Consider the following 22,415-nt stretch of genomic DNA (forward strand, 5'->3'; position numbering starts at 1 on the left):
ATGTGGCACTGCAGGTAGATCTGCAGCATCCCTCATGTATAATGCCTCTAGAGGACAAAAGCAAAAAATGTTTCCCCACTTCAAATATCCGGGGGGGTGCTTAGATAACATGGAAAAACAAACACAATCCAATTAGTCATCTAATCTGGTTGAGTTTCTGTGTCTATATGAATTTCAGTCTTTGCCATGAAGACAGCTATGGTTTGCTGTTTTTCACGCCTGATGTTTCAGTGAAGTTGAACTTCTAAGGGTGAAATCTGTTTGTTGTCTATCTGGAGTGCTGCATACGGGGCCCTAACCAGGATTTTAGAAATACTGAGGTTTCGAGTCTGAGACCCTGAACTTCTAACTCAATCCTCATGCTCAAGAAAAACAACAAGAATTCCACACACTTTTTAAATCATAATTTGGATCTTACATATTTTGTTTAATGTTCACTTACACAGTTTATGGCAGATTTGTAGGTTGACAGATGACAAAAAAAGAAGGAAAAGAGATGAGTTTTTAAGTGTAAAAGCATGTGAACTCCGTCTACTACCTTTGTTAAAATTGCCCAAAATTCCTAAAAGAAATGACCTCAGTGTTTTTACTTGTGGCTATGGCCCTGACTACATACACACAACCCACTGGGATCCTGCCTATAGAGTTAGAATAAGAAGAACTCACTCAGAGGTTCCAGTTTGAACTTTTATTTATTTTTCAGCTGAAACAAGCTCAAAACTAGGAGAAAGTAAAGTTTATAAGCCATAATTAATAAGGAACCTGGAGTTGCCTGTTCTAGTTATTCTACATCTATGGTTCTGTCTGTCACTGATATTACACTGAGTAGGAAGAGGTTGCCCTATAGTTGCTGGAATGTGATCAGTGTGTTTGCTGAAGAGAACAATAAACCGAAGATAGATTTTGAAGTATCTGATCACAAATCTGTCTTCAAGGGCAACTTCATCACAAAGGGTCCTGTTATCAGCCGCAGGCGGCCAGAGTGGGGCCCATTCTTATGTTATGCTTATTATCATCATTACATAGTAAAACATTGTGCTTGTTTAAAAAAAAAGAGAGAGAGAAAGAGAGAGATATGTGTGTTGTTCTTTTTTTTTTTATTTGTAACTGGCTTTACAAAATTATGCTTTAATAAATTATTGGAAATTGTCCTCCATTTAACGTTTTGTTTGTGAATTTTATTTTGAACAATAACTCTGTCACAAGTAGCCTAGAAGTCATAGAAAAACACATAATTACCAGCATAAATGTACTTATGTATAATACTTTGATACTTTAAGGACAACTCGCTGGCATTTCCGGGCTTTTATTTAAAAACGTGCTTGGAGTGCATGACTTTTACTTATTAGAGTATTTTTACGTTGTTGTATTGGTACTTTTACTTAAGTAAAAGATGTGCGCACTTACTTCCACTTCTGCTGACAAGAAAGCATGCACAGATGCACACGCACGCCCTCCCCTCCTTTTGTCGTTGGTGCGTTATGAGTTTGCGTCAGGATTTTGCGAATTGTTCCTTCTCGGTAAGTTCACTCCTCCAGTTTCAGCCGTCGGACCCGTGCAGCCAAAACATTTCCTCCTCTTGCTTTTTCTCCCGGGTTTCACAGATCTACTCAGACGTAACGTCTTGGAAATAACATTTGGAAGAATCTGCGTCTCAGTAGCTGAATGATGGATTTACGGATTTTACTCCCTGCTCTCCTGCTTGTCTTCGGTTTGGCGACAGTTTTCGCCCAGTCTCCCGCACCTGGCCAGGGTAGGAGTGGAAATCAGTGACTCTGTGGTGACTGAGGAATTAATGACATCTAAAACAAATTTTCTAACTTTCATCTAATTGATTTTAGCTGCTTTATTATTTTTTTTTTTTATTAAGTCCTAGGTAAACAGGAAAACATAAATCTTAACCTGATGTACTGAGACTTTTTGGTTCTTATATATAATGACTTTTCTCCTTAGTCAGGACAACAGTGTTTTAGCTCTTTTGTATCTTACAATTTCTGTTGATTAATGGGTTTTATTTGAGTTGTGTACACTTGTATCTTCTGGCTCAAGATCATATTTCATTAGAACAGTGCAGAAAATGTTGGGTAAAGGCTACGTTTCAGCTTCCAAAGTTAAGATGAAAAACAAGATAAACAGTGTTTTTAGTGATACCACTGTGTCTCTGTTGGTTTCACATCTTTGTGTGTTATTGAAACCTTTCAGCAGAACAATGAGTCTCTTTTCAGTTCTCTTTCATCCCCCCTCAGGACCTTCAAACAGCAGAAGTAGACACAAACAAACCCACCACACAAGAATGAAACCTTGTTTGTTTACACCTCCATTTTACAGATACATGGATACACTGAGACAAACCCAGCTTTGTAGTTTGCTGATAATAATATGACTGGTCTGGACCCTGTGTGTTTACTGTGCCCTGTCTCCTTGGAAAATGTCCCAGGAGGATTAGCAGTAGTTACAAAAACCACAGTGAGAGCAGACCCACAGGCCTCATTTAATCTGCTCCTCATAGGGTTCTGTGCTAATCTCTCTTTTATCAAAGGCACTTGCACCTTTCCTTTTAAAGTAAAATGTGTGTACACATCATGTTGACTCTTTGTTCACCTTCTTTGTACATTATTTGGGGGTGTCCTCAGTAGACAGTAAGCTGATTTTTTTTCTGTCCCATAGCTTGTGAGGAAAAGAATGGGACAACCTGTGAGGACTGTCTGAAAAATGTGACGGTAAGTCCTCCGAGAATGCCTTTCATTTCCGTTGGGTTGATTTCTTTTTGGGTTTACACTGCGTGTGTGTGTGTGTGTGTGTGTGTGTGTTTATGATAGAAAACAAAGTGTCCCAGGTGAAGGAACTGCAAGCAGTGGCTCCTCCCCCACCTCCACACTTGTTTGACTGGTTTGAGGAGTAACTGATCTGTCATACTTCCCCACACCCTCCTCCATTTTCTGCTTTTTGTGTGCATGTGGGCCCTGCAGTATCCAACAGTTGCCCTGAAAACCCCAGGATTCATTGTTTGTTCAAACAATAAAGGGATTATTATGTGTTTTTTGTTGTTTTTTTTTACAGTGCTTGTGGTGTATCAAAACCAAGTCGTGTATTACATATCCAGTGAGGACCATCCTTCCACCCCATGCACTCTGCCCACTGAATGATGCACGCTGGGGGCTCTGCTGGAGTAAGGGAGTACACATACACATGCCCACACACATGTAGAGGTTGATTTTATTTATTTATACATTTTTTTTTGCACAGAAAACGTACAGTTATTGTAACAGTTATATGTACCCAAAAACATTAACATATGCTTACTTAGATGTACAAGAATTTAAAGTTAACAAAAGTGTGTGCAGGACACAAAGGAAGCTAAAAGACCTCCCCTAAAAACAAGACAATAGGTTTTTAATGCGATTCCAGTTTTTACAGGACGACTGATTTCAGGTATCTACAGATAAAAGTATACTGTCTGATGAAGTATATTTGTATTTGAATGATTTTAGAATTAGTCTGAACTAAATTAAGATATTTTAAGACTTAATTTAAAAACAAGGCAAGTTTAATGAAGCTTCCACTCAAGAGCAAAGCCTTAGCAACTAAATTGTGGTTTATGCTTTACCAGTCTCCCAGTGCTAAATGTAGTTAGTAACTAGGTTTTACTGTATAAACATACATTTGAGTTATTTCCTGTCTTCTATGAAAATATCATAAGACAAACATCAATACTTACTGCATGCAAACATGGAAGTGCTTTCATAATAAGAGCTAAAAAAAATTCAGCATAAGTTAATTTTTCCTATTGTGAGGGAAGATCTCTGACTGTGGACTCATGCATAAGTTTGTGTTTCTGTCTCCATCTGCAGTGAACTTCCAGATACTGATAATCACCTTGGCAGTGATCGGTGGAGTTATCATCATTGCCTTCCTGGTCTGCTTGTTCTGCTGCTGCAAGTGTGAGAACTTTGGGTAAGTGGTGCAGTGAGCTGTGGTTAACCTCATCTGATTGAACACGAACACAGTGATGAAACACTGTCATCCTCCACAACATGATCCTGAGGGAAAAAGCTGCTGTACTTTATGTTCAATTTGACAATGCTACTAGTTGTGCCCAAGGGCTTAAGACACATCCCAATTATATGTGAAGAAATTTTAAGAGACGATTTTAGAAGGTTTACATTTACTGCAACTTGATCTCATCTTTTGTGTTTCATTTGTGTCTCAGAACCAAAAGGTTTGAGGCCAGGATGCAGCGACAAGCCAATAAGATGAAAACCAAGCAGGAAGAAAGGTGAGGATTATTGTTCTGTGCATGTGACAGTGACTGTGTAGCACTGTTTTAAGGCTGTGCTCCTGGTTTGTTGTTTTGTGTTTTTGATATATGTATATCTATAGTTTACCTTTTCTGTGCTAAAAAAAGGTGTTTCCAAAGACACTGTCCATCTCAACAAGGAACCCCAAATGCACAAGGTGGACTTGAATTTGTGTTGAGTCGTAATCTGAACTAGCCAGATTGCAGACCTTTGAACTGCTGCTGATATTTCCAGTTCTTTAAATCAACTAGTAGAAAGAGGGGTGAAGCAAATACCAACTCGGTCCTATAATCAGGCTAAATCTAGAATTAATTCACCAACAGTGTGGCCATGTGCTGTTGAGCAATGCAGTGTGACCCCTTACCGATGTCACCAGTTTGTCGTAGCTAACTCATCTCGAAAGTGCTACAGGTTTGACCACACCAGGACTAAACATCATAGGGACGGTTCCTTCCCACAGTTTTCTTCCTCTTTAACAAAAAACTCAGACTTGCTCATCCATGCTGCTTTGGCCTGATGTATGTTTTCTGCTATACTTTTATTTCTCCTTATATTTAGCTATTCCCATATTAATATGTCCATATAAACAAGCCTGTCAACCTGTTTGCAGCTTTTCCCCACTACACTGTGGAATGTTACATTTGTCAGCTGTAAACTGACCGACAAGATTTTTGTGTGCAAATTAGTTTGCTCAATAATCTTAAAGTGCATTCTACCATCCCCCAGTGTTCTTGCTTTCAGGTAGCCACTTAATAGTCTTACTATTTGTGTTTGTGTGATGGTTTAAAATCTACAGTGCAACAAACATACCAGCTGGCTCTGTTGCGTCGTTGGTCATGATCCATATCAGTTTCCTTCACAGCGTAGTACAAAGGCAACAACAATGAGGGAAAAATGCATACGTCATACTGTTATCAGCCCAGACTGGTTTGTGGCCTTATGCCTTTTTGGGTGTGTTAAGAGTCTGAAAAAATATCATTAGTCAGTGCATGGCTCATAAGAGAATGTTTTGTCCTTTACAGGAAGGCCGAGATGAAACAGAGACATGAGGAAATCAGGAAGAAATATGGTGAGCTTAATATCCCTCTCTTTTACACTCACATGCATATCTTAATATAATGCAGATGCATGTTTTTCTGTTCCTTTGAAAGAAAAGCTAAACATTGAACTTCTTGCATTTGATGGGAGAATTGATTAAAAACTACAAAATGAGATTAAACTATTTAATATTTTTTCCCTTTTTAGTTCAACAATTTGGAAAATGCAATTTAAAAAAAATATTAGCACTACATAAAGATTGGAAATAGGAGGAAACAGCTAGCCTGGCTTTGTCCAACTGTGGACTTTATGTCGTGGGGACCCCAAGTCAGCGAGGCAGTAGGAAGACAGTATGGTCCCCATTCATGGGACATCTCACTTCCCTTTCTGTCACAACAGTATAAAAGAAAATAGGTTACTACGGTTACCATCCCCTGCACTTTATGTAACGTCAACCAGGTTATATTTTTTTAGGTGATTTTGTGTAGAATTGTAGAATATCTAAAAGACACAACAGGAAAGAAAATTTAGTCTTTTGAGCCGAGAATTGTGGCCACTTTCAAATTTGGTAAAATTTAGGAAAAAAAGACAATCTCTAATGGAATTAATGCCTCTCACACATTGGGATCCTACTCTCCTCCCACTGACTTTTTTTTGTATGGATTTATACAGAGGAGATACAGCTTGTTAATTAGAGAACTTACAGTTCCTTTAAATCATGTTCACTGGTTATGTTCTGTTTCTGTAGGTCTAAGTGGGCAAAACCCCTACTCCAGGTTTGCGTGAGAGTTTCAGTGAACTGACATTTTGCACCATGAACCTCCCGCTCTTACCAGAACTCTGATGGCTCACAGACAGCAACAGACTGCCTTGTGGTTGTGAGTGAAGACATGACCTGAAAATTAATGTAAATTATAATTAAAGTGACCTTAAAAAGTGACAGTAGTTTTATATAGACAGCCTCTAGTGTCATTCAGCCAGTGAACAGGAATGTTATGTTCACTGTAATGATCCATAAGGCTGTAACCAAAGGCTATAATAGACCCATGTAGCAGCAGTGTTCTTCAGTACTATAGTAGTCTATCATATGAGTTTAACATAAGTTTAATTGTACAGTATGTAAAGAATCTTGTTTGGTGGCTGAAGAATTCTTTCCTTTTGCTTCAGAAAGTCTTTTGCATCTGTAAATTCCCAGATCATTTTTTGTTGCTCTGAGTTGCTGTGGAGTTTGGAGATATATTTAGAAATTATAAACTATTTTGTACTGGGTGTGATTTTTCTCATTTCTCGTTTTTGATTATTAGGTTCAGAAATTATGTTCATTTTATGATGTCAAAATTAAAACTTGAAATCTTCCATCCCCTGAATTAATATATCAATCATGAACTTAAGTTGACTGCGTTGATCCTGAAGTTAAATTGAAGTCAGCCTAATTCTGCTATTACCTGGAAATTCCATAAGGACACAAAGGCCAAATAAAAGATTTTGGACTGATAATTAATTGCCCAGTGACACTGAACTGTTGTTGTGTTTATGTATTGCTTGCGATGTGCTTTCATTAAAATGACAGCTTTTACCTTCATATTTTGTTTTTTTTTTTGAGTCTTGAGTTAAAAAAAAAAACACAGATCATTAATCAAAGATTAAGATTAAAGAATATAAAGAATAAAGATTATGGTAGATCTGAAATGTGCCTAATTTTGGGGAAGTTTTCAGATACTGATATCTGTGTGAGTTAAATATATTTTTTATTTTGCCAAATCTAGATGTTTGGGATATTTTATCTCAGGAAATAAATCATTATGAAAAATACAAAAATTAAGTGTTGGTAAATTTGTGTCTGTTGATAGTAAACCATCTCACTAACGTCCCATCACTCATTTTGATACAGAATTCATTACCTTCAGTTCTTCAGTTCGCGTGATCGATGCGCGCTCCCGCGTCCGCGCTCCCGCTATCCACTCAAGTCACGTGGTCCGCTCAGACCCAATAGTTTATTTGCAACAGCGGTCCAAAGCGCGCACCCGTCAGTGGAGGAGACGAGAGGACAGAAGGCGGCAGAAAGACAAATAAAACCCAATTAACCGACTATTCTGAAAACCGTCACACAAATTCCAGCCGAGATGTCAGAGGAAAAGCCCAAGGTAAGATATTTAGTCTTAAAGAGCTGTAGATTTGCAGTGATGGCTCAGTCGAGCTCCTGCCAAACCATTTCTCAGATGTGCAATCAAAAATGGCCTGGTTTGCACGTTTCTCTGAATCGGCGCAGTGTTTGTTTCGCAAATGAATGAGTACCCGCACCTCCATATTTATATTTAGATGCGCTTACACGCTGCACTGTAGATGGGAATTGCAGAGGTTTTTCTTCACTAACAAGGGTCTCGAAGATTGTGGGCAGAAATGTCAATTACACCATGATTGTCTTTTGCGGATTTTTTTTTTCTTTGTCGAAACGGGACCACGTTATGTCCGCAACGCAGCAAATGCCGCAACTGCTGCAGCTATAAAGGGACGCTAATGGAGGTGACGCACTCGTTTAAAAAACCACCGAATCCCTGTTAATTTTTGCTGGTTTTAATGTGTCGCTGCTTGTTTGGCCACAGTACAACAAAACAAAACTGCTAGCAGCGTTAGCCGGCAGCTAAACTCTGCAGCGGTACTGAGGGGCTGGCGTGCCGACTACCTAGCCTGGAGCTAATCAAGCTAACGTTAGCATGTGTGACTGCCCGGCGAGCAACATATTGTAACTTGCCTGCATTGTTCTGTCTCATGCAAGTTTGTTTTGGTTGAAATATATTGAAAACGGCGTTGCATTATTCCTCCACCAGACAGTGTTGTTGCACCAACCTTTCATTGTGAAATTACTTTTAAAGTGGCAGGCTGTTTGTAGTGTGTGCTTGTAGTCTGGTAACTTGGTTGGTACACGTCTCTCTTAGCAGTGCTGTCAAATGAATTGCATCTGTGACTTTAGTGTGAACCTTTGTGGTACCTCTGTGACTACTGGTTAATGTGCAGGTTTAACTCCCGTGAAACATGTTTGTCTCTGTAGGAGGGAGTAAAGACTGAGAACGACCACATCAACCTCAAGGTTGCGGGGCAGGATGGGTCGGTGGTCCAGTTCAAAATCAAAAGACACACACCGCTCAGCAAACTAATGAAGGCGTACTGTGAACGACAGGTGAGCTGGAACCACAAATGACACGTTTTCTCTCACATTTCCTCCTCTCCAGCAGCATATGCTTATTGTAGATTTGTGGTAATGCCCCTGCACACTTCACTTTGCTATTCCTGCACTCAAAGTTCTTTGGATATGGTCTTCATCTCTGTCGTCTCGCTCCTGCAGGGTCTCTCAATAAGGCAGATCAGATTCAGGTTTGATGGCCAGCCAATCAATGAGACGGATACGCCTGCACAGGTAAGATGTTATATTCACCGTTATATTATTTTTAAACCTCACTGAAATGATCAGTTTACATTTTTGCTGCTTACATAGAGTCCTCCAATTAAATATTCAATTTATTTAACGCTTTGCAATTCAGCCATTTAGTGTCTCTAAAAAACCTTAAATCAATACATCTAATATTTTAATTCCTGCATCATTTTACCTGCTCAGTTATTATTTGTGTCCACTAACTGGAACCTCTGTTCCTCTGCTCCTCTCAGCTGGAGATGGAAGATGAAGACACCATAGATGTTTTCCAGCAGCAGACGGGCGGGCACTGCTAAGTCCTCCCCACCTCATTGATGGCCACCCTCAGACCACGCCCTCAGCCACCTTCACTGTCCCTCCCCTCCTCATTGCTCCTCATAAACCTATTATTATTATTGTTATTATTATTATTATTATTATTTCTTCAGTTTAAAGATGTCTGTCATGGTTTTTCGTCAGGTGTGGGCGGGAGGGGGGGCTCCTCAGCTGTTTATGTACTGTCTCAGCCAGGACTGAACTTTTGTGCGTGTACAGTCTCTGCTGGCCAGTGGGGGCAACGTTTTCCTTCTGGCCCTGCAGGCTGATTGGACCAACACCGCGCCACAGCTGCTCCTGGTTTGTCAGTGCTTCATTCACTTTCCAGTGAAAGCTTAGTATCCAGTAGTTTGTAACGGTTTTCATGCAGCGGGGTCGAATGTGGGGCTCTGCAGGTTTTTGTCCAGGGGTCACAGTCAGTGGGCATGAAAATATTTTTGAAGTGGAAGCACTATCTGAACTTAATACACACCCGCCTTCCATTTCACTTCGCTCTCTTGTGTGTTTTTTGTCTCAACAGTGACTCCTGCTCTTTGGTCAAAAATGTATTTTAATTCTCTCCCCCTTTTAGGTGCTTTTGCTAAAGAGTTCTGCAATGTTTTTGTATTTTTTTTTTTCCTTCTTTTTTTGTTTTTGTACAGAAGTATCAGAGTGGATGTTAGATAAATGTTGTGGGGCTTGGACCAATACTCCAAAGACCGAACTTCTGTTTCATATTTGCTTAAATGGATTAAATGGATCACTCTAAAAGCAAACTGCAAGGTCAAAACTGTAAGATTTTAAGGGTTTTTTCTTCATTAATGTTATTGGCTTCTTCTTTGACTGCTACTAATTGAGAAAGATTGCGGGCATCCGCGGTACAGGCTAATAGTCATCCAGACAAATACCTGTTCAGGGGTGGGAAATTTAATTTGCACCACTGAGGTGCATCCTTAGTCGGAATTGGTTGGGGTCTGGCTGTGTAAGGATGATCTCTTGATGTGGAATACATAACTTTTTGTTTTCTTTCCCCGTTTTCCGAAATAACAGGCCAGTGACCAGTCCCTATGGTATTCTTACAAGCTGTTCTGCTTGTGGGTTTTCAGGGTGGGCTGTGGGTGGGAGTGACTGGGAGATTGTTCCTCAGTTCTGTTCTGGGGTCATCTGTCTCATCTTTGTATTGTCCTTGCGAATGTAGGCTGATGGGACAACTGATACTACATGTGCTTTGAAGAGGAGCAACCTCCAGTTTGAGCAAGGATATCCAACAAAAGTCAGTATGTATTTTGGCATGTATTTTGAAGACACGTTTCTCTGCTTTGTGAACTGTTGAGATAATGTTCTCTGGTGTGCACAAGGCAGAAGTTGCAGGTCATTTATCTTAAACACCTTTAACTGCAGTTTTGAAAATGGTGAAGATGTCTCAAGTGGTGATGAATGTCTCCCAATATTTTGCAATTAGGAGAAGGATGCATGCTGTTTGTTGCATATCAGAGGGGCAGGGAGGTCAACCAATGGAGTTTGGGAGATAAGTGTTCTGTACCCACAGGGCCCTGTTCTTTGTACATGGATAACTAAGTTGGCTTGATTTGATTGTTGATGGTTCGACATGAGCTTGGATTTTTCAGTTCAGTCATGATTAAAGTGACAATGAGTTTTGGAGCCTGTCTGGGCTTCTTCAGAGTGAGTTGGATTTTTTTTTTTTCTTTTTTTTTTTTTTTTAAACCTATTTTAATTTATTTTCAGATAAGGCTGCACCTTTCTTTAGAGGCACCAATCTATCAGTGTTGCTACAGCTGAAGAGATTTTAAGTAGTCACCCATACTAAAAAGTACAATAAAACAAAACCACTGCAATTGAGAAAAAAAATCAAAATGATGTTTGGTGCACCAGTATGAACCAGTGCATTTTAAGTCTGGTATATTGTGAACCATTGTTATGTAGACATTTGCAATACAGATTAAACTCTTGTTTTGAGGTAACAGTATTTGAGGAGTTGTAACTGACCTTTTGAATTTCATGTTTTAGTCTCCCTTGACCTTTCAGATATGCTCCCATATTCTTAAATGTAGTTTGTTGTAGTTCAGCCGCACTAGAAAGATGATGTAATTTTTAAAAAGTAATTAAACAGTAGTCTGCATCATGTTTTACAGCTGTATTTTTGTATGTATTCTATATAGTAAAAACATTAGTCAGTGCTAGTAATCAAATATTTTTGAATGAATATATGAAAGACAAATGGTCAAAAGGTTTCACTCTACTGCTGTCTGCTGTTTGAAGTATTCACTGCTGTCCCCTCATTTGTCAAATTGCTAAATCTGTGGGTGATTACTCTCATAGATATGCTGCTGCACAAACCAGTCACAAGTATTGATCATGGTTTCAGCTTTCCTCTCTCACAAAATTAAGAGCACAGTTATCAGGACAACCAAATCAGCCTTCCACTTGCATCTGAAGAACCAAGTTAGCTGGACAGAGATCATTTGAGGTGGCTAACATGAGCTAATGAGGTGTAATGTACAAGGAACGGGGCCCATGTCTTGTCATGTTATTTGTTTCTCTACTGATTTGTACATTATTTGTGGTCTTTTACTACTGTATACAATAAATATAGTTTGGTACTCAGATTTGCAGTCACAAGCCTCATGTTTTTGTATTTGTGTATTTAAAGGAAGGTGGTTTAAGTACTTGTTTGCTTTACAGTTATCACTGTAGGAAATATTTAGTATGTGGAGGGAGATAAAAAAAAAAAGTATTGAAGTTGTTAAGCTCTTTTATTTATTCTTGTAGGGAAAGAACACGGCATCAACAAGTGCCATAGAAGTTAGCCTAAGCTAGTTTGTTATAATTGTCCATTGGGCTTCTAAAAAAATACATGGTTTTTGTGGGGAGATTCCATACCTGTTATATACATACTGTATGTATTAACTATGGTATACTTTTTTTTTTTTTTTTTTTTTTACTTTTAAGAACGTGGCTATGACTGAATTATATTTAGTTGGTGTGTGGAAAGGGTGTCAATTCTCACTCGGGCCATGTCTTCTAAAAATGTGTGCAGTACTATGGATAGAAACTGAACATGTAGCCTGAATAGTATGAAGACAGCTAGGTGGTGCCACTGAGCCATGATAATATCAGGTCTCTGGTGGTTTGATTTCATTGAAGAACCTACTCATTATACACGTATATATAAATACTGGCAGCCCAAAAACAAAGTAACAGATAATGCACTTTCGACTTAATCTTTAAGAGAGACATGATCAATAAATTGCATGAAGCAAGTTAAGATAAAAGATATGTTGATCTATCAAGCCAAGTCTGATCATTATTTTTAGCAGTGCATAAACTTCTATGTGTCACCTCAGGCCTGATGTAGAACATTAGATCTGATCTGATAAATTGACTGAATAGTTTCATTCAGTACAACTGTAATGGTGATAAGATTAATAGTGACTGATGAATCAAACCAGGAATAAGGAAAATCACGTGCACGAGTGAACAATCTACATCAACATTTCTGCATCTAAACAGGTTAATCTGAAACCACACAGGAGAGTTCAACACCCACTACCTGTCATGCCTGGAAGGAAGAAAGATTAATGACTGGATAGAGGAAAAGAAGGGCAGGGCAGAGTTGGTATCTCGTATCCTGATCTAGGTGCAGTCTATGATCTTAATGTGGGCGAGAAGCAGAGAGACGGTGCATTTGCCTTGTAAATATATGGGTCGGTGGATGAGAGGATTCTGAGGGATCTGACACAAGCTGAGATGCCGCTGCCTCTCACAGTTTGATTATTTAACTAACAAACCAAGGTCATATATACTTAATAAAATTGTTCTGTGAAGTTGTTAGGACTATGAAATCGTTGAGTGATCACAGACAATCAAAACTCTGAGAGCTATAAAGACTGCTTGAAAAGTTATTTAAAAGTCTATTTCCCTTTGGTTGACTTACTCCAAGCAGGTTAAAGTAAAATGCAAATGCTCTTATTTGCAAATACTATTTGACCAAGGCTCTCTCAGTACTTTGAACATCGCAGTGTTTGTATAATTTGATACCAGTATAATTTACCACTTGATTTTGCTGTCCAGAGACTTCATTACATTTACAACAAGTAATATTTGCAAATCTTTAAGGAAAACAACCAGGTTTGAGACTTTAATATCACAGCTGAGTTCATGCACATACCTCAGTTTCTTAGGTAATAAACTATGGGATAACCGCTAATATGATAATAGCTGAGCTCATATCCATCTATGCATTAGTGGACCAAAGGTCACAGATGTTCTGTTGTTGCCCTTTAATTAAAAAAGAAATTATGTCTGCTAAGGCCTTCTTTCATGTACTGGACGTCTGGAGGAATTTGTCTTTTGACAGACCTTTTTTTGATACTGTGACATTAAAAATATTCTTTCTGTCTGCTTGTCTTTCAGTCTGTTTGTCTGCCATTAAGTGAGCATGTACACACACACACTGGAGCAGCTTACCCCCTCCGGCAGGTCTGAGTCGTCAGAGGCGGTTGTGGGAGGATGAGTGACAGGCTGTTTAGTGATTTGCATGGCTCCAGTGTTTAAAAGGAGCTGCAGGTGCAGGATTCTCCACACAGATGAATGGATTTCTCTCTGAGCACAGATCCACTACTTCTGCTACTTAAGTACATGTGAGTCTTAGGCAGCCAGTCTAGCTTTGATTATTTATGGCAGAATTTGTTGACTAGACATTTTACTTTGGGGCTGGAAGATCTGAAAATGCTCATTTGGATCAATATGCAGAATACACAATCATCTGGTGTGTATTGTCACTTAAGATAGAGACGAAGGGAGAAAAACATTGTGAAATACCTTCAATATGGAGACGTTTGTACCAGCTGGCAACTAAAACAAACAGGCTTTTTGTAATGTCATCACTGATACTTGTGCAGCTCCTTCTCCTGGGGTTAAGGGTCATCGACATCTCTGCAGACACATGGAGACACTGTACAGGTATTCACTTTATTCTATTTTATCTCTCCTAACCTCAGCTTTACTTCCTATCACCTAGGCTCAGTTCAACACATGTGATGTTCAGTTAATGATTATTCAGTAAAGGGTTTATGGTTTCATCCAAAAACCTGGGAAACCCCTCCAGCTAAAATTCTTTTGGATAATTCCAACTGTCTGCATCTGGTTACAGTACATAGGGAGTGCTTCTGTGTGCAGTATTGCGTGCAATATTAACTTAAATTAACATCCAAAAACAAGTACAGACATTAGATGTGGTTAGGATTCCACAACAGTTCTATACACATCAGAATATTGCAACAAACAGGGGGCATGTTTATATGATGTCTCATCAATTCAAGAGTTATTCTCCTCAATTATTCTCACTTTCTTAATAACAACCCCTCCTGAAACCTCTTATAGCTCCACTACCACCCTGGGCTATTTCTCACACACCAGGGTGGCCAAGGACTCAGACAAGCTATGCCATTAATTGATTTATTAGTTTATAGTGGTTGTTCTCACCTTTTTAATTAGGGTTCCCTTTAAACAAAGCTACTGTATGTCTTTTTGTGACCCCTTAGCTTTAATATGGTATATATTGAGAAGTGGTGGAAGAAGTGTTGAGATTGTTTACCAGTAAAAGTGCTTAATACTACTCTGTACTCCATCATAAATCCCTTGTTGAAAATGTTACTCAAGTACAAATATGTAAATGTTACCAGGAAAATGCACTTAAGTTTTTTTTTTAATATTAAAAGTACTTAATGTCAAAAAAAGGTCCAAAGTGAAACCTTCACAATGCTTGATAGCCCAAACTTCAAAAGTATTAAAAATGAATTCAAATTATAAAGAAAAGCAGCAAATTGTCACATTTTAAAAGCTGAAACCATAAATTGTTTGATATTCTTTTATGAAAAAGGATCAAAGTAGCTAAATCCATCAAAGAAAAGCAGTGGTAGTAAAAGGAGTACAAAGCACAATATTTCCCTCTGAAATGTAATTGAGTAAAAGTATGAAGTAAGATAAAAAGAAAATATGCCAGTATTTTCTTTTCATTGTGTACTAAATGAGCACTTAAGTTACAGTCCACCACTGTTGATTGATTCTTCAGTCTGCAGTTGTTTACAGCAATCTTCTTTGCTATTCTATTAATCATATCAGGACCCTCAGGTTTATTTTGCAACCTCTTTAGGGGGTCCTAACCCTAAGGTTAGGAATAAATAGGTTTAAGCAGTTTAACAGTCTTCCTGACCTCTTTTGTTTCCTTCTTGTCTGCAGATTTGCTCCCTCTAGATCTTCTGTCTTTTGTCCTCGAGAGGGACACCTCCAAACTCGTGCCAGGGGTGCACATGAAGCAGGCTGGAGGGGTGAGGGGTGTACATTTCTCCAGCCCTCATACCTCCATGAGCTTTCCCTCCTCCCAGCTGCTGGTGAACTGCGACCTCTTCCCAAAAGAATTCTCCATTGTTGTGACTCTGAAAGTCTCTCACATTGCACCAAAGGTGAGTATCTGGTATACAGAATACCAGTGGTGGCAGAAGTACTTAGATCATTTACTTAAGAAAAAGTACCAATGCCACAGTGTGAAAATACTCTGTTACAAGAAAAAGTCCTGCATTCAAAATGCTATTTAAAGTACATACGTACTATGAGGTAAATGTGCTGAAAAAGTACATTTGCCTCTGAAATGTTGAGTATAAGTAAAAAGCAACATAAAACTGAAATTTGTAAGTAAGGTACAAGCATGATTGCAACCAGCAATTGTTGTCATTATTGATTAATCTGCAGATTATTTTTTTCAATGAATCATTTAATCTACAAAATGCTACAAAAAAACCCCCCCAAAAAAACAAAAAACGGAATGATCAGTTGATTCTTAAAATGGTAAAATGGTTTCCCATTAACATTCCATCTATTGACTAATCATTGCAGCTCTAAGTACAAGTACCTTCAAATTGTACTAAAGTACAGTATTTGAGTAGGTATACTTTGTTACTTCCCACCCCTGACAAATACAGTGGGCCTGAATTTTTTTCCCTCTTGTCTTACAGAGAAATGAATATATCTTTTCCCTAATGGAGCCAAAAACACCAGAGAAAAGAGCAGTGAAAGGAAAGGAGAATGATGACAGAGACATTTTGGAAAGTAATAAGGAGAGGAGTATCAGTGGAGAAGAACTACAAGGAGCGGAGAAAAAGAAGAAACATGACAAAAGTAATGAAGAACGTGGACGGATCACCCTGGGAATGAGGATTTCGAGAAAATGTCTGCACTTCCTTTTCAAGGTTCACGGAGGGGTCGTAGAGCACTGGGTGTTTCAAGGAACCCGACTAGCTGATAACCAGTGGCACACTCTGGTTTTAACCATTGGTCGTCAGCATGTTAGGCTCACAGTGGACTGCAACTCACCGCTGGAGATGTAAGTTCATCCTTTTTTTGTGTGTTCCTCCATGAGTGCCTCTGTCTATTTTCTGTTTACTAGGAGGGTATACTGTCTGCCTCCCGCCATCCTCTCTTCCTGTTCTCTTTGAATCCCCTTGAGGGATTGTAGATCCTTCACCACAATACAATGGCGCTGCTCCAAATCTGCTCACACCCTGCAGCCATATCTTAGTGTCCTGACAGTCTGTGATAAATGGTTTGTAGTGGAAACCCCCTCTGGCAAACAGAAGGGAGGAATATCAGCACCCATACAGTACTTCTATGATATAATTCACATCTCACATTTTCATGTCTCATTCCAAAATATGCATGGAGGTGACTACTTTAATTACACAGACCTTATGTTCATTTACAGAAGAAAAACAACTTACTTCAGCTATTAAAAATAATTATATCTTTTTATGGCAAACAGCACTCCCTCCAGGCCTTTCCCCTCAGACCTCAACATTCAGGGATCCAGATTCCACATTGGCAGCCGGGGGAGGTGGAAAGGCTTGTTTTCAGTAAGACTTACATTTCCTCATCGTTAACTTTAATCAGATTCACAAGAAATAGGCTGTCCAGTCATTGTAAAATACATGACTAATATATTTTTGCCTAAATAGCCAAATCCTTTACTTCACATCTACTGCCCATGTACAGGGCCTGCTACGTCAACTGGTTTTGGTGCCAGGTTCGGACGCCACCCATCAGATCTGCCCCTCTTCCGACCCCCAACTAGCCGCTCTGTCAGTACCACCACTTCTCTTAGACCTGCCTGTCATGGGGAGGGTGGGTGACAGCCATCTGACTTCCTATGGTAACCTGCATTTTACAAGGCATTTGATTCAGTATGATACCATACATGGTCCATATACCTATCTCTCAACTTTCCTGCCTCCTGCCTAATTGTCCGCTTGCCTTTGTGTTTTGTCCATGTCCTGTCAGACATGGAGGAGCGAGTGTCAGTGGGGTTGGAGCGTTCATGCTCAGTGCTACTACAAGGCCAGCTGTGGTTCAATCCGCTCAGGAAAGGCCTCTACCTCTGTGATGGTGCTGTGTGGATCCCTGTGCTAGAGGGTGAGGATGGTACATCAACCCTCATGAGCAGTTGTCTTCTCAGCTAAGGTTGAATATTGATACAATTCTCTCCTCTCTGTCAACTCAGATCATAAAAGGCTGGACTATGTGTTGGAACATCAGGTCTTGATTACCAGCTCAGAGACGCATGATGTAGAGGTATTCACACACTTGTTTGAAAATGAATATTTATGTATATTTGCTAGAATCCACAATGTACTTTTAGTTAAGGAAATCAAAGGCACAAGGTTAGAAAAATATCTTTCTTTTAGGGAGTCTAGTGTTTTTCAAGACCAGGGTTTCCAAACAGAGGTGTCAGGAACCCTACAAGGGGTCACGAGATAGAACTATTGTTAGTTACATGCAGGTAGAGAGGAGTCCATTCCTGAAATTCACATGGGCCGTCTTAGTTGGGTGTGACCGACTTCTACTTTTGGTTGATCTGATTTCTGCATAAAATCTTAAGTGAATTCTTAATTTTCACCATGCTGTGAAAATTCCTCATTCTTCTATACAATTTGGCTGCTAAGTTTAAGATTTAAGTTTCGGTTGTTTTTTCTAAATAAATAAATAAAATTTAAAAATCCAATCTTCAGGTTTTCCAGGTACCTGGCATGGGTCTCATGGCTGCTATGGCTCACCGCTCCAAAGCCTCTGGTTCTGCTGTGTATCTGTGGACCCACTCAGGATTCAAACTCTACCAGAATATCACCACCAGTGAAGCCCTGGTTTGGAGACACTTCAACATGGGAAAGAAAGTATGACACAAAAAGAAGTTAAAAATATTGGAGAGATCGCACTTTAGACTCAATATAAGCATCAAACCCATTTTCTCTCTTTGGTTATTTGATCTAGGTATTTCTCGTGGTGTCTAACTCTGGAGGAGGGCTGCACAATCATTTCAACAAAGAGTCAGACTTTTCCGTGATTTACAAGTGGAGCAAGAAAAGAAAACAATTTGTGCGGTTCCAGTCTCTGCAGACCTACTGTGCCCGAGACTGGGAGGCCTTTAACATCAATCGCCAAACCTATCTTGCTGTGGCCAATCACAGACGAGGTAAAAATGAAATATTCATCAAATGACTAACTTCTAACTTCCAGAAATCCTGCATTAAATCTGTATAAAATATTAAAATTCTCCTTCTGGTTTGTATTTCAGGTAATAATAATCACACTATAGACAGTGTGATATACAAGTGGAACAGGTTAACAAAGTCTTTTGAGGTTCACCAGATGCTGCCGACCTCAGGGGCCTATGACTGGGAGTTCTTCACTGTCGGTCCATACCATTTCCTGGTGGTCGCAAATGCTTTCGATGGAATAACCACATCTGTGGACTCTGTCATCTATGTGTGGGTCAATGGAAGCTTCCAGGTGTTCCAGACAATTAAGGTATGTGGTGAACATAATCAGCCTTGTACACAAAAGAGAGATTTCATAGAGATTTGATACATTCATTTCTGTTCCTTGATTCTAAAAAAAACCAGCTGTTTGGTACCACACCACTACACAGGCTAAATTTGGAAGGTGTCAGAACGTGGGTGGAAATTAGGCTTAACAGCACTTTAATGTAGCATTTTATAGCATGATTTCCATGTCATTCATTTTCTCACCAGCTGGGCTTTGATTTCCTCTGATGAGATCTGTATCTTTGAGATGAGTATGAAAAACCATCTATCTTGTCTGTACACATAGAAGGAAGAGAATACAAACAGTGAGAGATAAAGGGGTTATGAAAAAAAGATGGGGGAGCAAGGAACAGGCGTGTCCAAGCATTTAAGACAGGGCCAAAAATAGAGCATGTGGTTTGCCATGATTTGCTTCAGCGATAGCAATGCTTTGACATGATAGCTGATAGTGAATCATATATTTGAATCTACCCACATTTGAGAATGAGAGGGCGTTGACACATTGATAGTCACATGAGAAACCATAAGGAGATGTGTGATTTAGGGAAACTCCACAGCTGGATATAAGGGTTCACAGGATCCCCCTGAGGCAAGTGGAAATTAATCACCTGAAATCATCAAATGAGAGAGAAATCATAACTTTGACACTTTCTGAAGCCACACTAGCTGCGCTGCTGCACAGGTATAATGTCAGTCTGTCAAACTGTCAGTTGATTGGTCCACACTGAAATACCTCAAAAACTATAGAAGGGATTACGATGAAATTTTATGCAGACATGCATGGTCCCAAGAGGATGAATCCCCCTGATTTTTTTGCTGGTCCTGTGATTTTCCCTCTAACACCACCATGATGTTGTCATTTGTGGTTTTGAATGAAATGTTGTTGGATGGATTGCCATGTAATTTCATTTAGACATTCATGTCACCCACAGGTTGAATTATATTAACCTTGATGATCCCCTCACTTTTCCTCCAGTGCCACCACAAGATCAAACTTTTCACTTATCCACTGAAAAATACTGGATAGACTGTCACAAATTTGTGCACAGTCATTAATAGTTCCCAGATGATGTGTCCAAATGACTTTAGTGGCCCTCTGACTTTTGCTTTAATGTCACCAGAAGTTTGACATCTGTGCTTTTGAGTGAAGTGGCTACAACAACAACTATCATGTGGACTGATATTGATTTGGTACAGACATTCATATTCTCCTCAAGATGAATTGTAATAACTTTGGTGATTCCCAGTCTTTACCTCTAGTGACACTATCAGGCCTAAATTTGAATTGGTCAAAAATTTTATGGCAAACTACAACACTAATGATATTCTCATGAAATAGAAATAGACTCAAGCTGTTTACATTTGTTTACTACTCTCATGTCTCCGTTCATGTTTTAACACTGTTCAGACGTCCACCACATCAACAGTATGTTTCCTTTCTTCCTGTCAATCTAGACGTTCTGCGCCACAGACTGGGAAATGTTTCAGATTGGCAGCAGAGTCTTCTTGGTTGTTGCCAATGGACACAGACTCCATGGTAACGGACCAAGTCAATATGCCATCAACTCCACTATCTATGAACTGGACATGAATGGACAGCTATTTGTCCGCTTCCAGGATATAGTCACCTACAGGTACACATCTGCAAGCATCACACACATGTACACATAGGTAGACTATAGGAACACTTCCTGCGTAATAATGTATTTGCTGTCATTTCAGCCTCTTGTAATCACCACATACCTTTCTGTCTCTCCAGTGCAGTGGACTGGGAGTTCTTCAGCCTCGGGGAGGAACATTTTCTGGTTGTCGCTAACTCCTTTAACGGAGAATCCTACTCTCTCAACAGCATTCTCTACAGGTAGTCAACTTGTCAACAACACCCCTCCCAGTGTGAAATAATTCACCCACACTGATTGCCCTCAGAACTTAGTGCTGAAATGGTCTTCGGTACATACACCTACACAGTTGTAATGCAGATTAATTTTCTTCCCGTGAGGCAGACAAGTGACAGCATACCACCACTTTTGACACAAAAAGATTCACTAGGAACAAGGAAATGTCCCACAGCTAAATTTTGATCTAGAGCTATTGTTAAGCAGATGCAAATACTCCTTTGATTTGATTCCTCTTCTCTGTTTGTTTTTAGATGGCAGGGATATGAAGGCTTTGTTCCTGTTCATTGGCTCCCAACCATTGGTTGCAGTGACTGGGAGTTTTTCAGCTCTAAAGGAGAATCATATCTGATCTACTCCAGTGCCAAAGCACCTCTCTCCAAAGTCTTCAAGCTGAAAACCTATTAGGCAAAAAGAGAGCGTGCACATAGCTTTGTGGGCTGTATTGTGTGTGTGTGTGTGTGTGTGTGTGTGTGTGTGTGTGTGTGTGTGTGTGTGTGTGCAGATACATACCTTTCTTTGTAAGGTTGTACATTGTCTTTTTGTGCCTGTGTTCCTGTGTGAGAAAATGCTTTCAGTCATGTTTAAAATGTGTGTGTGTCTGTCCACAATTTCAGGGCCAACCTTGATTACATACAGTCGAGGCTATTGCAACCAGACCATGTCCCTAGTGTTGCTGTGGGGGTTGTCTTGCAGGTTTCAACAACCTGAGGAGGACTTCAACAGTTACACAGAAATTGAATGGTGGAGTTTGAAGAATGATTCTGATATTCCTTAGAGTAAATATCTTTAAATTTTGTGCTTTTAGGAAGGACAAATTAAATTAAACTGACTCATGACAAAAAATATTTAGTGTTGTTAGGAGAGGGTTTCTAAACTGCATTTTGACATACCTTAATTGACTTAAATGACAATTTAAGTTAACAGTTAAATTCATAAAATGAGAAAAAAGTGTAAAATAATTAGAAAATTTCAAACTTTTTTGAGGTGTTTACTGTGGCTAAACTGTGGGGTTTTGGCTGGGGGAATTTGGTATAAGGACCAACCATACATTTAGTTACCTCGCAACATCAGTCATCAGTGCTAGGTTAGCAATGTTTTTAAAACAAGTAAGGTATGCAGAAGATTTCTATGAGAATATGTCCATTTGTGTGCATTTTCTCAACTCAAGGCAGCCTCTGTAAGATTCCTATCTTTCTGTAAAAGCATTTTATGTTGAAATGGTATTTAACATTTCGTGTATCAACTGGAATGTGTTCTCTCAAAGAACATGATTTTTTTTGCCTCTGACTGCATGAATTATATATGTGTGTAAAAGTGAAAGTAAATTATTGAAATTACAATAAACCACTTAATATAGTTATATGCAAGACATGAGTTGTTTATGCATTGGCTAACCTTCAGCTATGTTGAGTTAGAGCATGTAGGGTGGCCAAATGGTGTCAATTATACCCTGCAGGATCAAAACTACACAAGTTTTCATTCCAAGTCATTTCATGGCTAATCAGATACCTGGGGAGGTCTTTGATTGGTATGCATTCCTGCACAGATGGCCCTGGGCACATAA

The 22,415-nt window shown here is 39.3% G+C and overlaps 3 protein-coding genes across 3 annotated transcripts; all 3 read left to right on the top strand.

The window, feature by feature from the left end:
* Positions 1–1,518: 1,518 nt before the first annotated feature.
* Positions 1,519–6,918, top strand: pttg1ipa (PTTG1 interacting protein a). The gene is made up of 7 exons (XM_041061394.1): positions 1,519–1,753; positions 2,668–2,720; positions 3,061–3,169; positions 3,852–3,954; positions 4,211–4,276; positions 5,321–5,367; positions 6,085–6,918. The coding sequence occupies exons 1-7, from the start codon at positions 1,666–1,668 to the stop codon at positions 6,120–6,122; spliced, it is 504 nt and encodes a 167-aa protein (XP_040917328.1). The 5' UTR covers positions 1,519–1,665; the 3' UTR covers positions 6,123–6,918.
* Positions 6,919–7,346: 428 nt separating this feature from the next.
* sumo3a (small ubiquitin like modifier 3a) lies at positions 7,347–11,687 on the top strand. Its single transcript, XM_041060701.1, has 4 exons — positions 7,347–7,480; positions 8,386–8,514; positions 8,680–8,751; positions 9,000–11,687. Exons 1-4 carry the CDS (start codon positions 7,460–7,462, stop codon positions 9,060–9,062), a joined length of 285 nt encoding a protein of 94 aa, XP_040916635.1. The 5' UTR covers positions 7,347–7,459; the 3' UTR covers positions 9,063–11,687.
* A 1,995-nt stretch (positions 11,688–13,682) lies between these two features.
* LOC121197220 (thrombospondin-type laminin G domain and EAR repeat-containing protein-like) lies at positions 13,683–22,133 on the top strand. The gene is made up of 13 exons (XM_041060700.1): positions 13,683–14,043; positions 15,322–15,545; positions 16,095–16,462; positions 16,898–16,988; positions 17,128–17,284; positions 17,413–17,544; positions 17,633–17,703; positions 18,141–18,302; positions 18,400–18,601; positions 18,704–18,936; positions 20,409–20,587; positions 20,713–20,814; positions 21,103–22,133. Exons 1-13 carry the CDS (start codon positions 13,959–13,961, stop codon positions 21,254–21,256), a joined length of 2,160 nt encoding a protein of 719 aa, XP_040916634.1. The 5' UTR covers positions 13,683–13,958; the 3' UTR covers positions 21,257–22,133.
* Positions 22,134–22,415: the final 282 nt, after the last annotated feature.

The sequence above is a fragment of the Toxotes jaculatrix genome, chromosome 17, assembly GCF_017976425.1.
Source record: "Toxotes jaculatrix isolate fToxJac2 chromosome 17, fToxJac2.pri, whole genome shotgun sequence".
Taxonomy (NCBI): Eukaryota; Metazoa; Chordata; class Actinopteri; family Toxotidae; genus Toxotes; species Toxotes jaculatrix.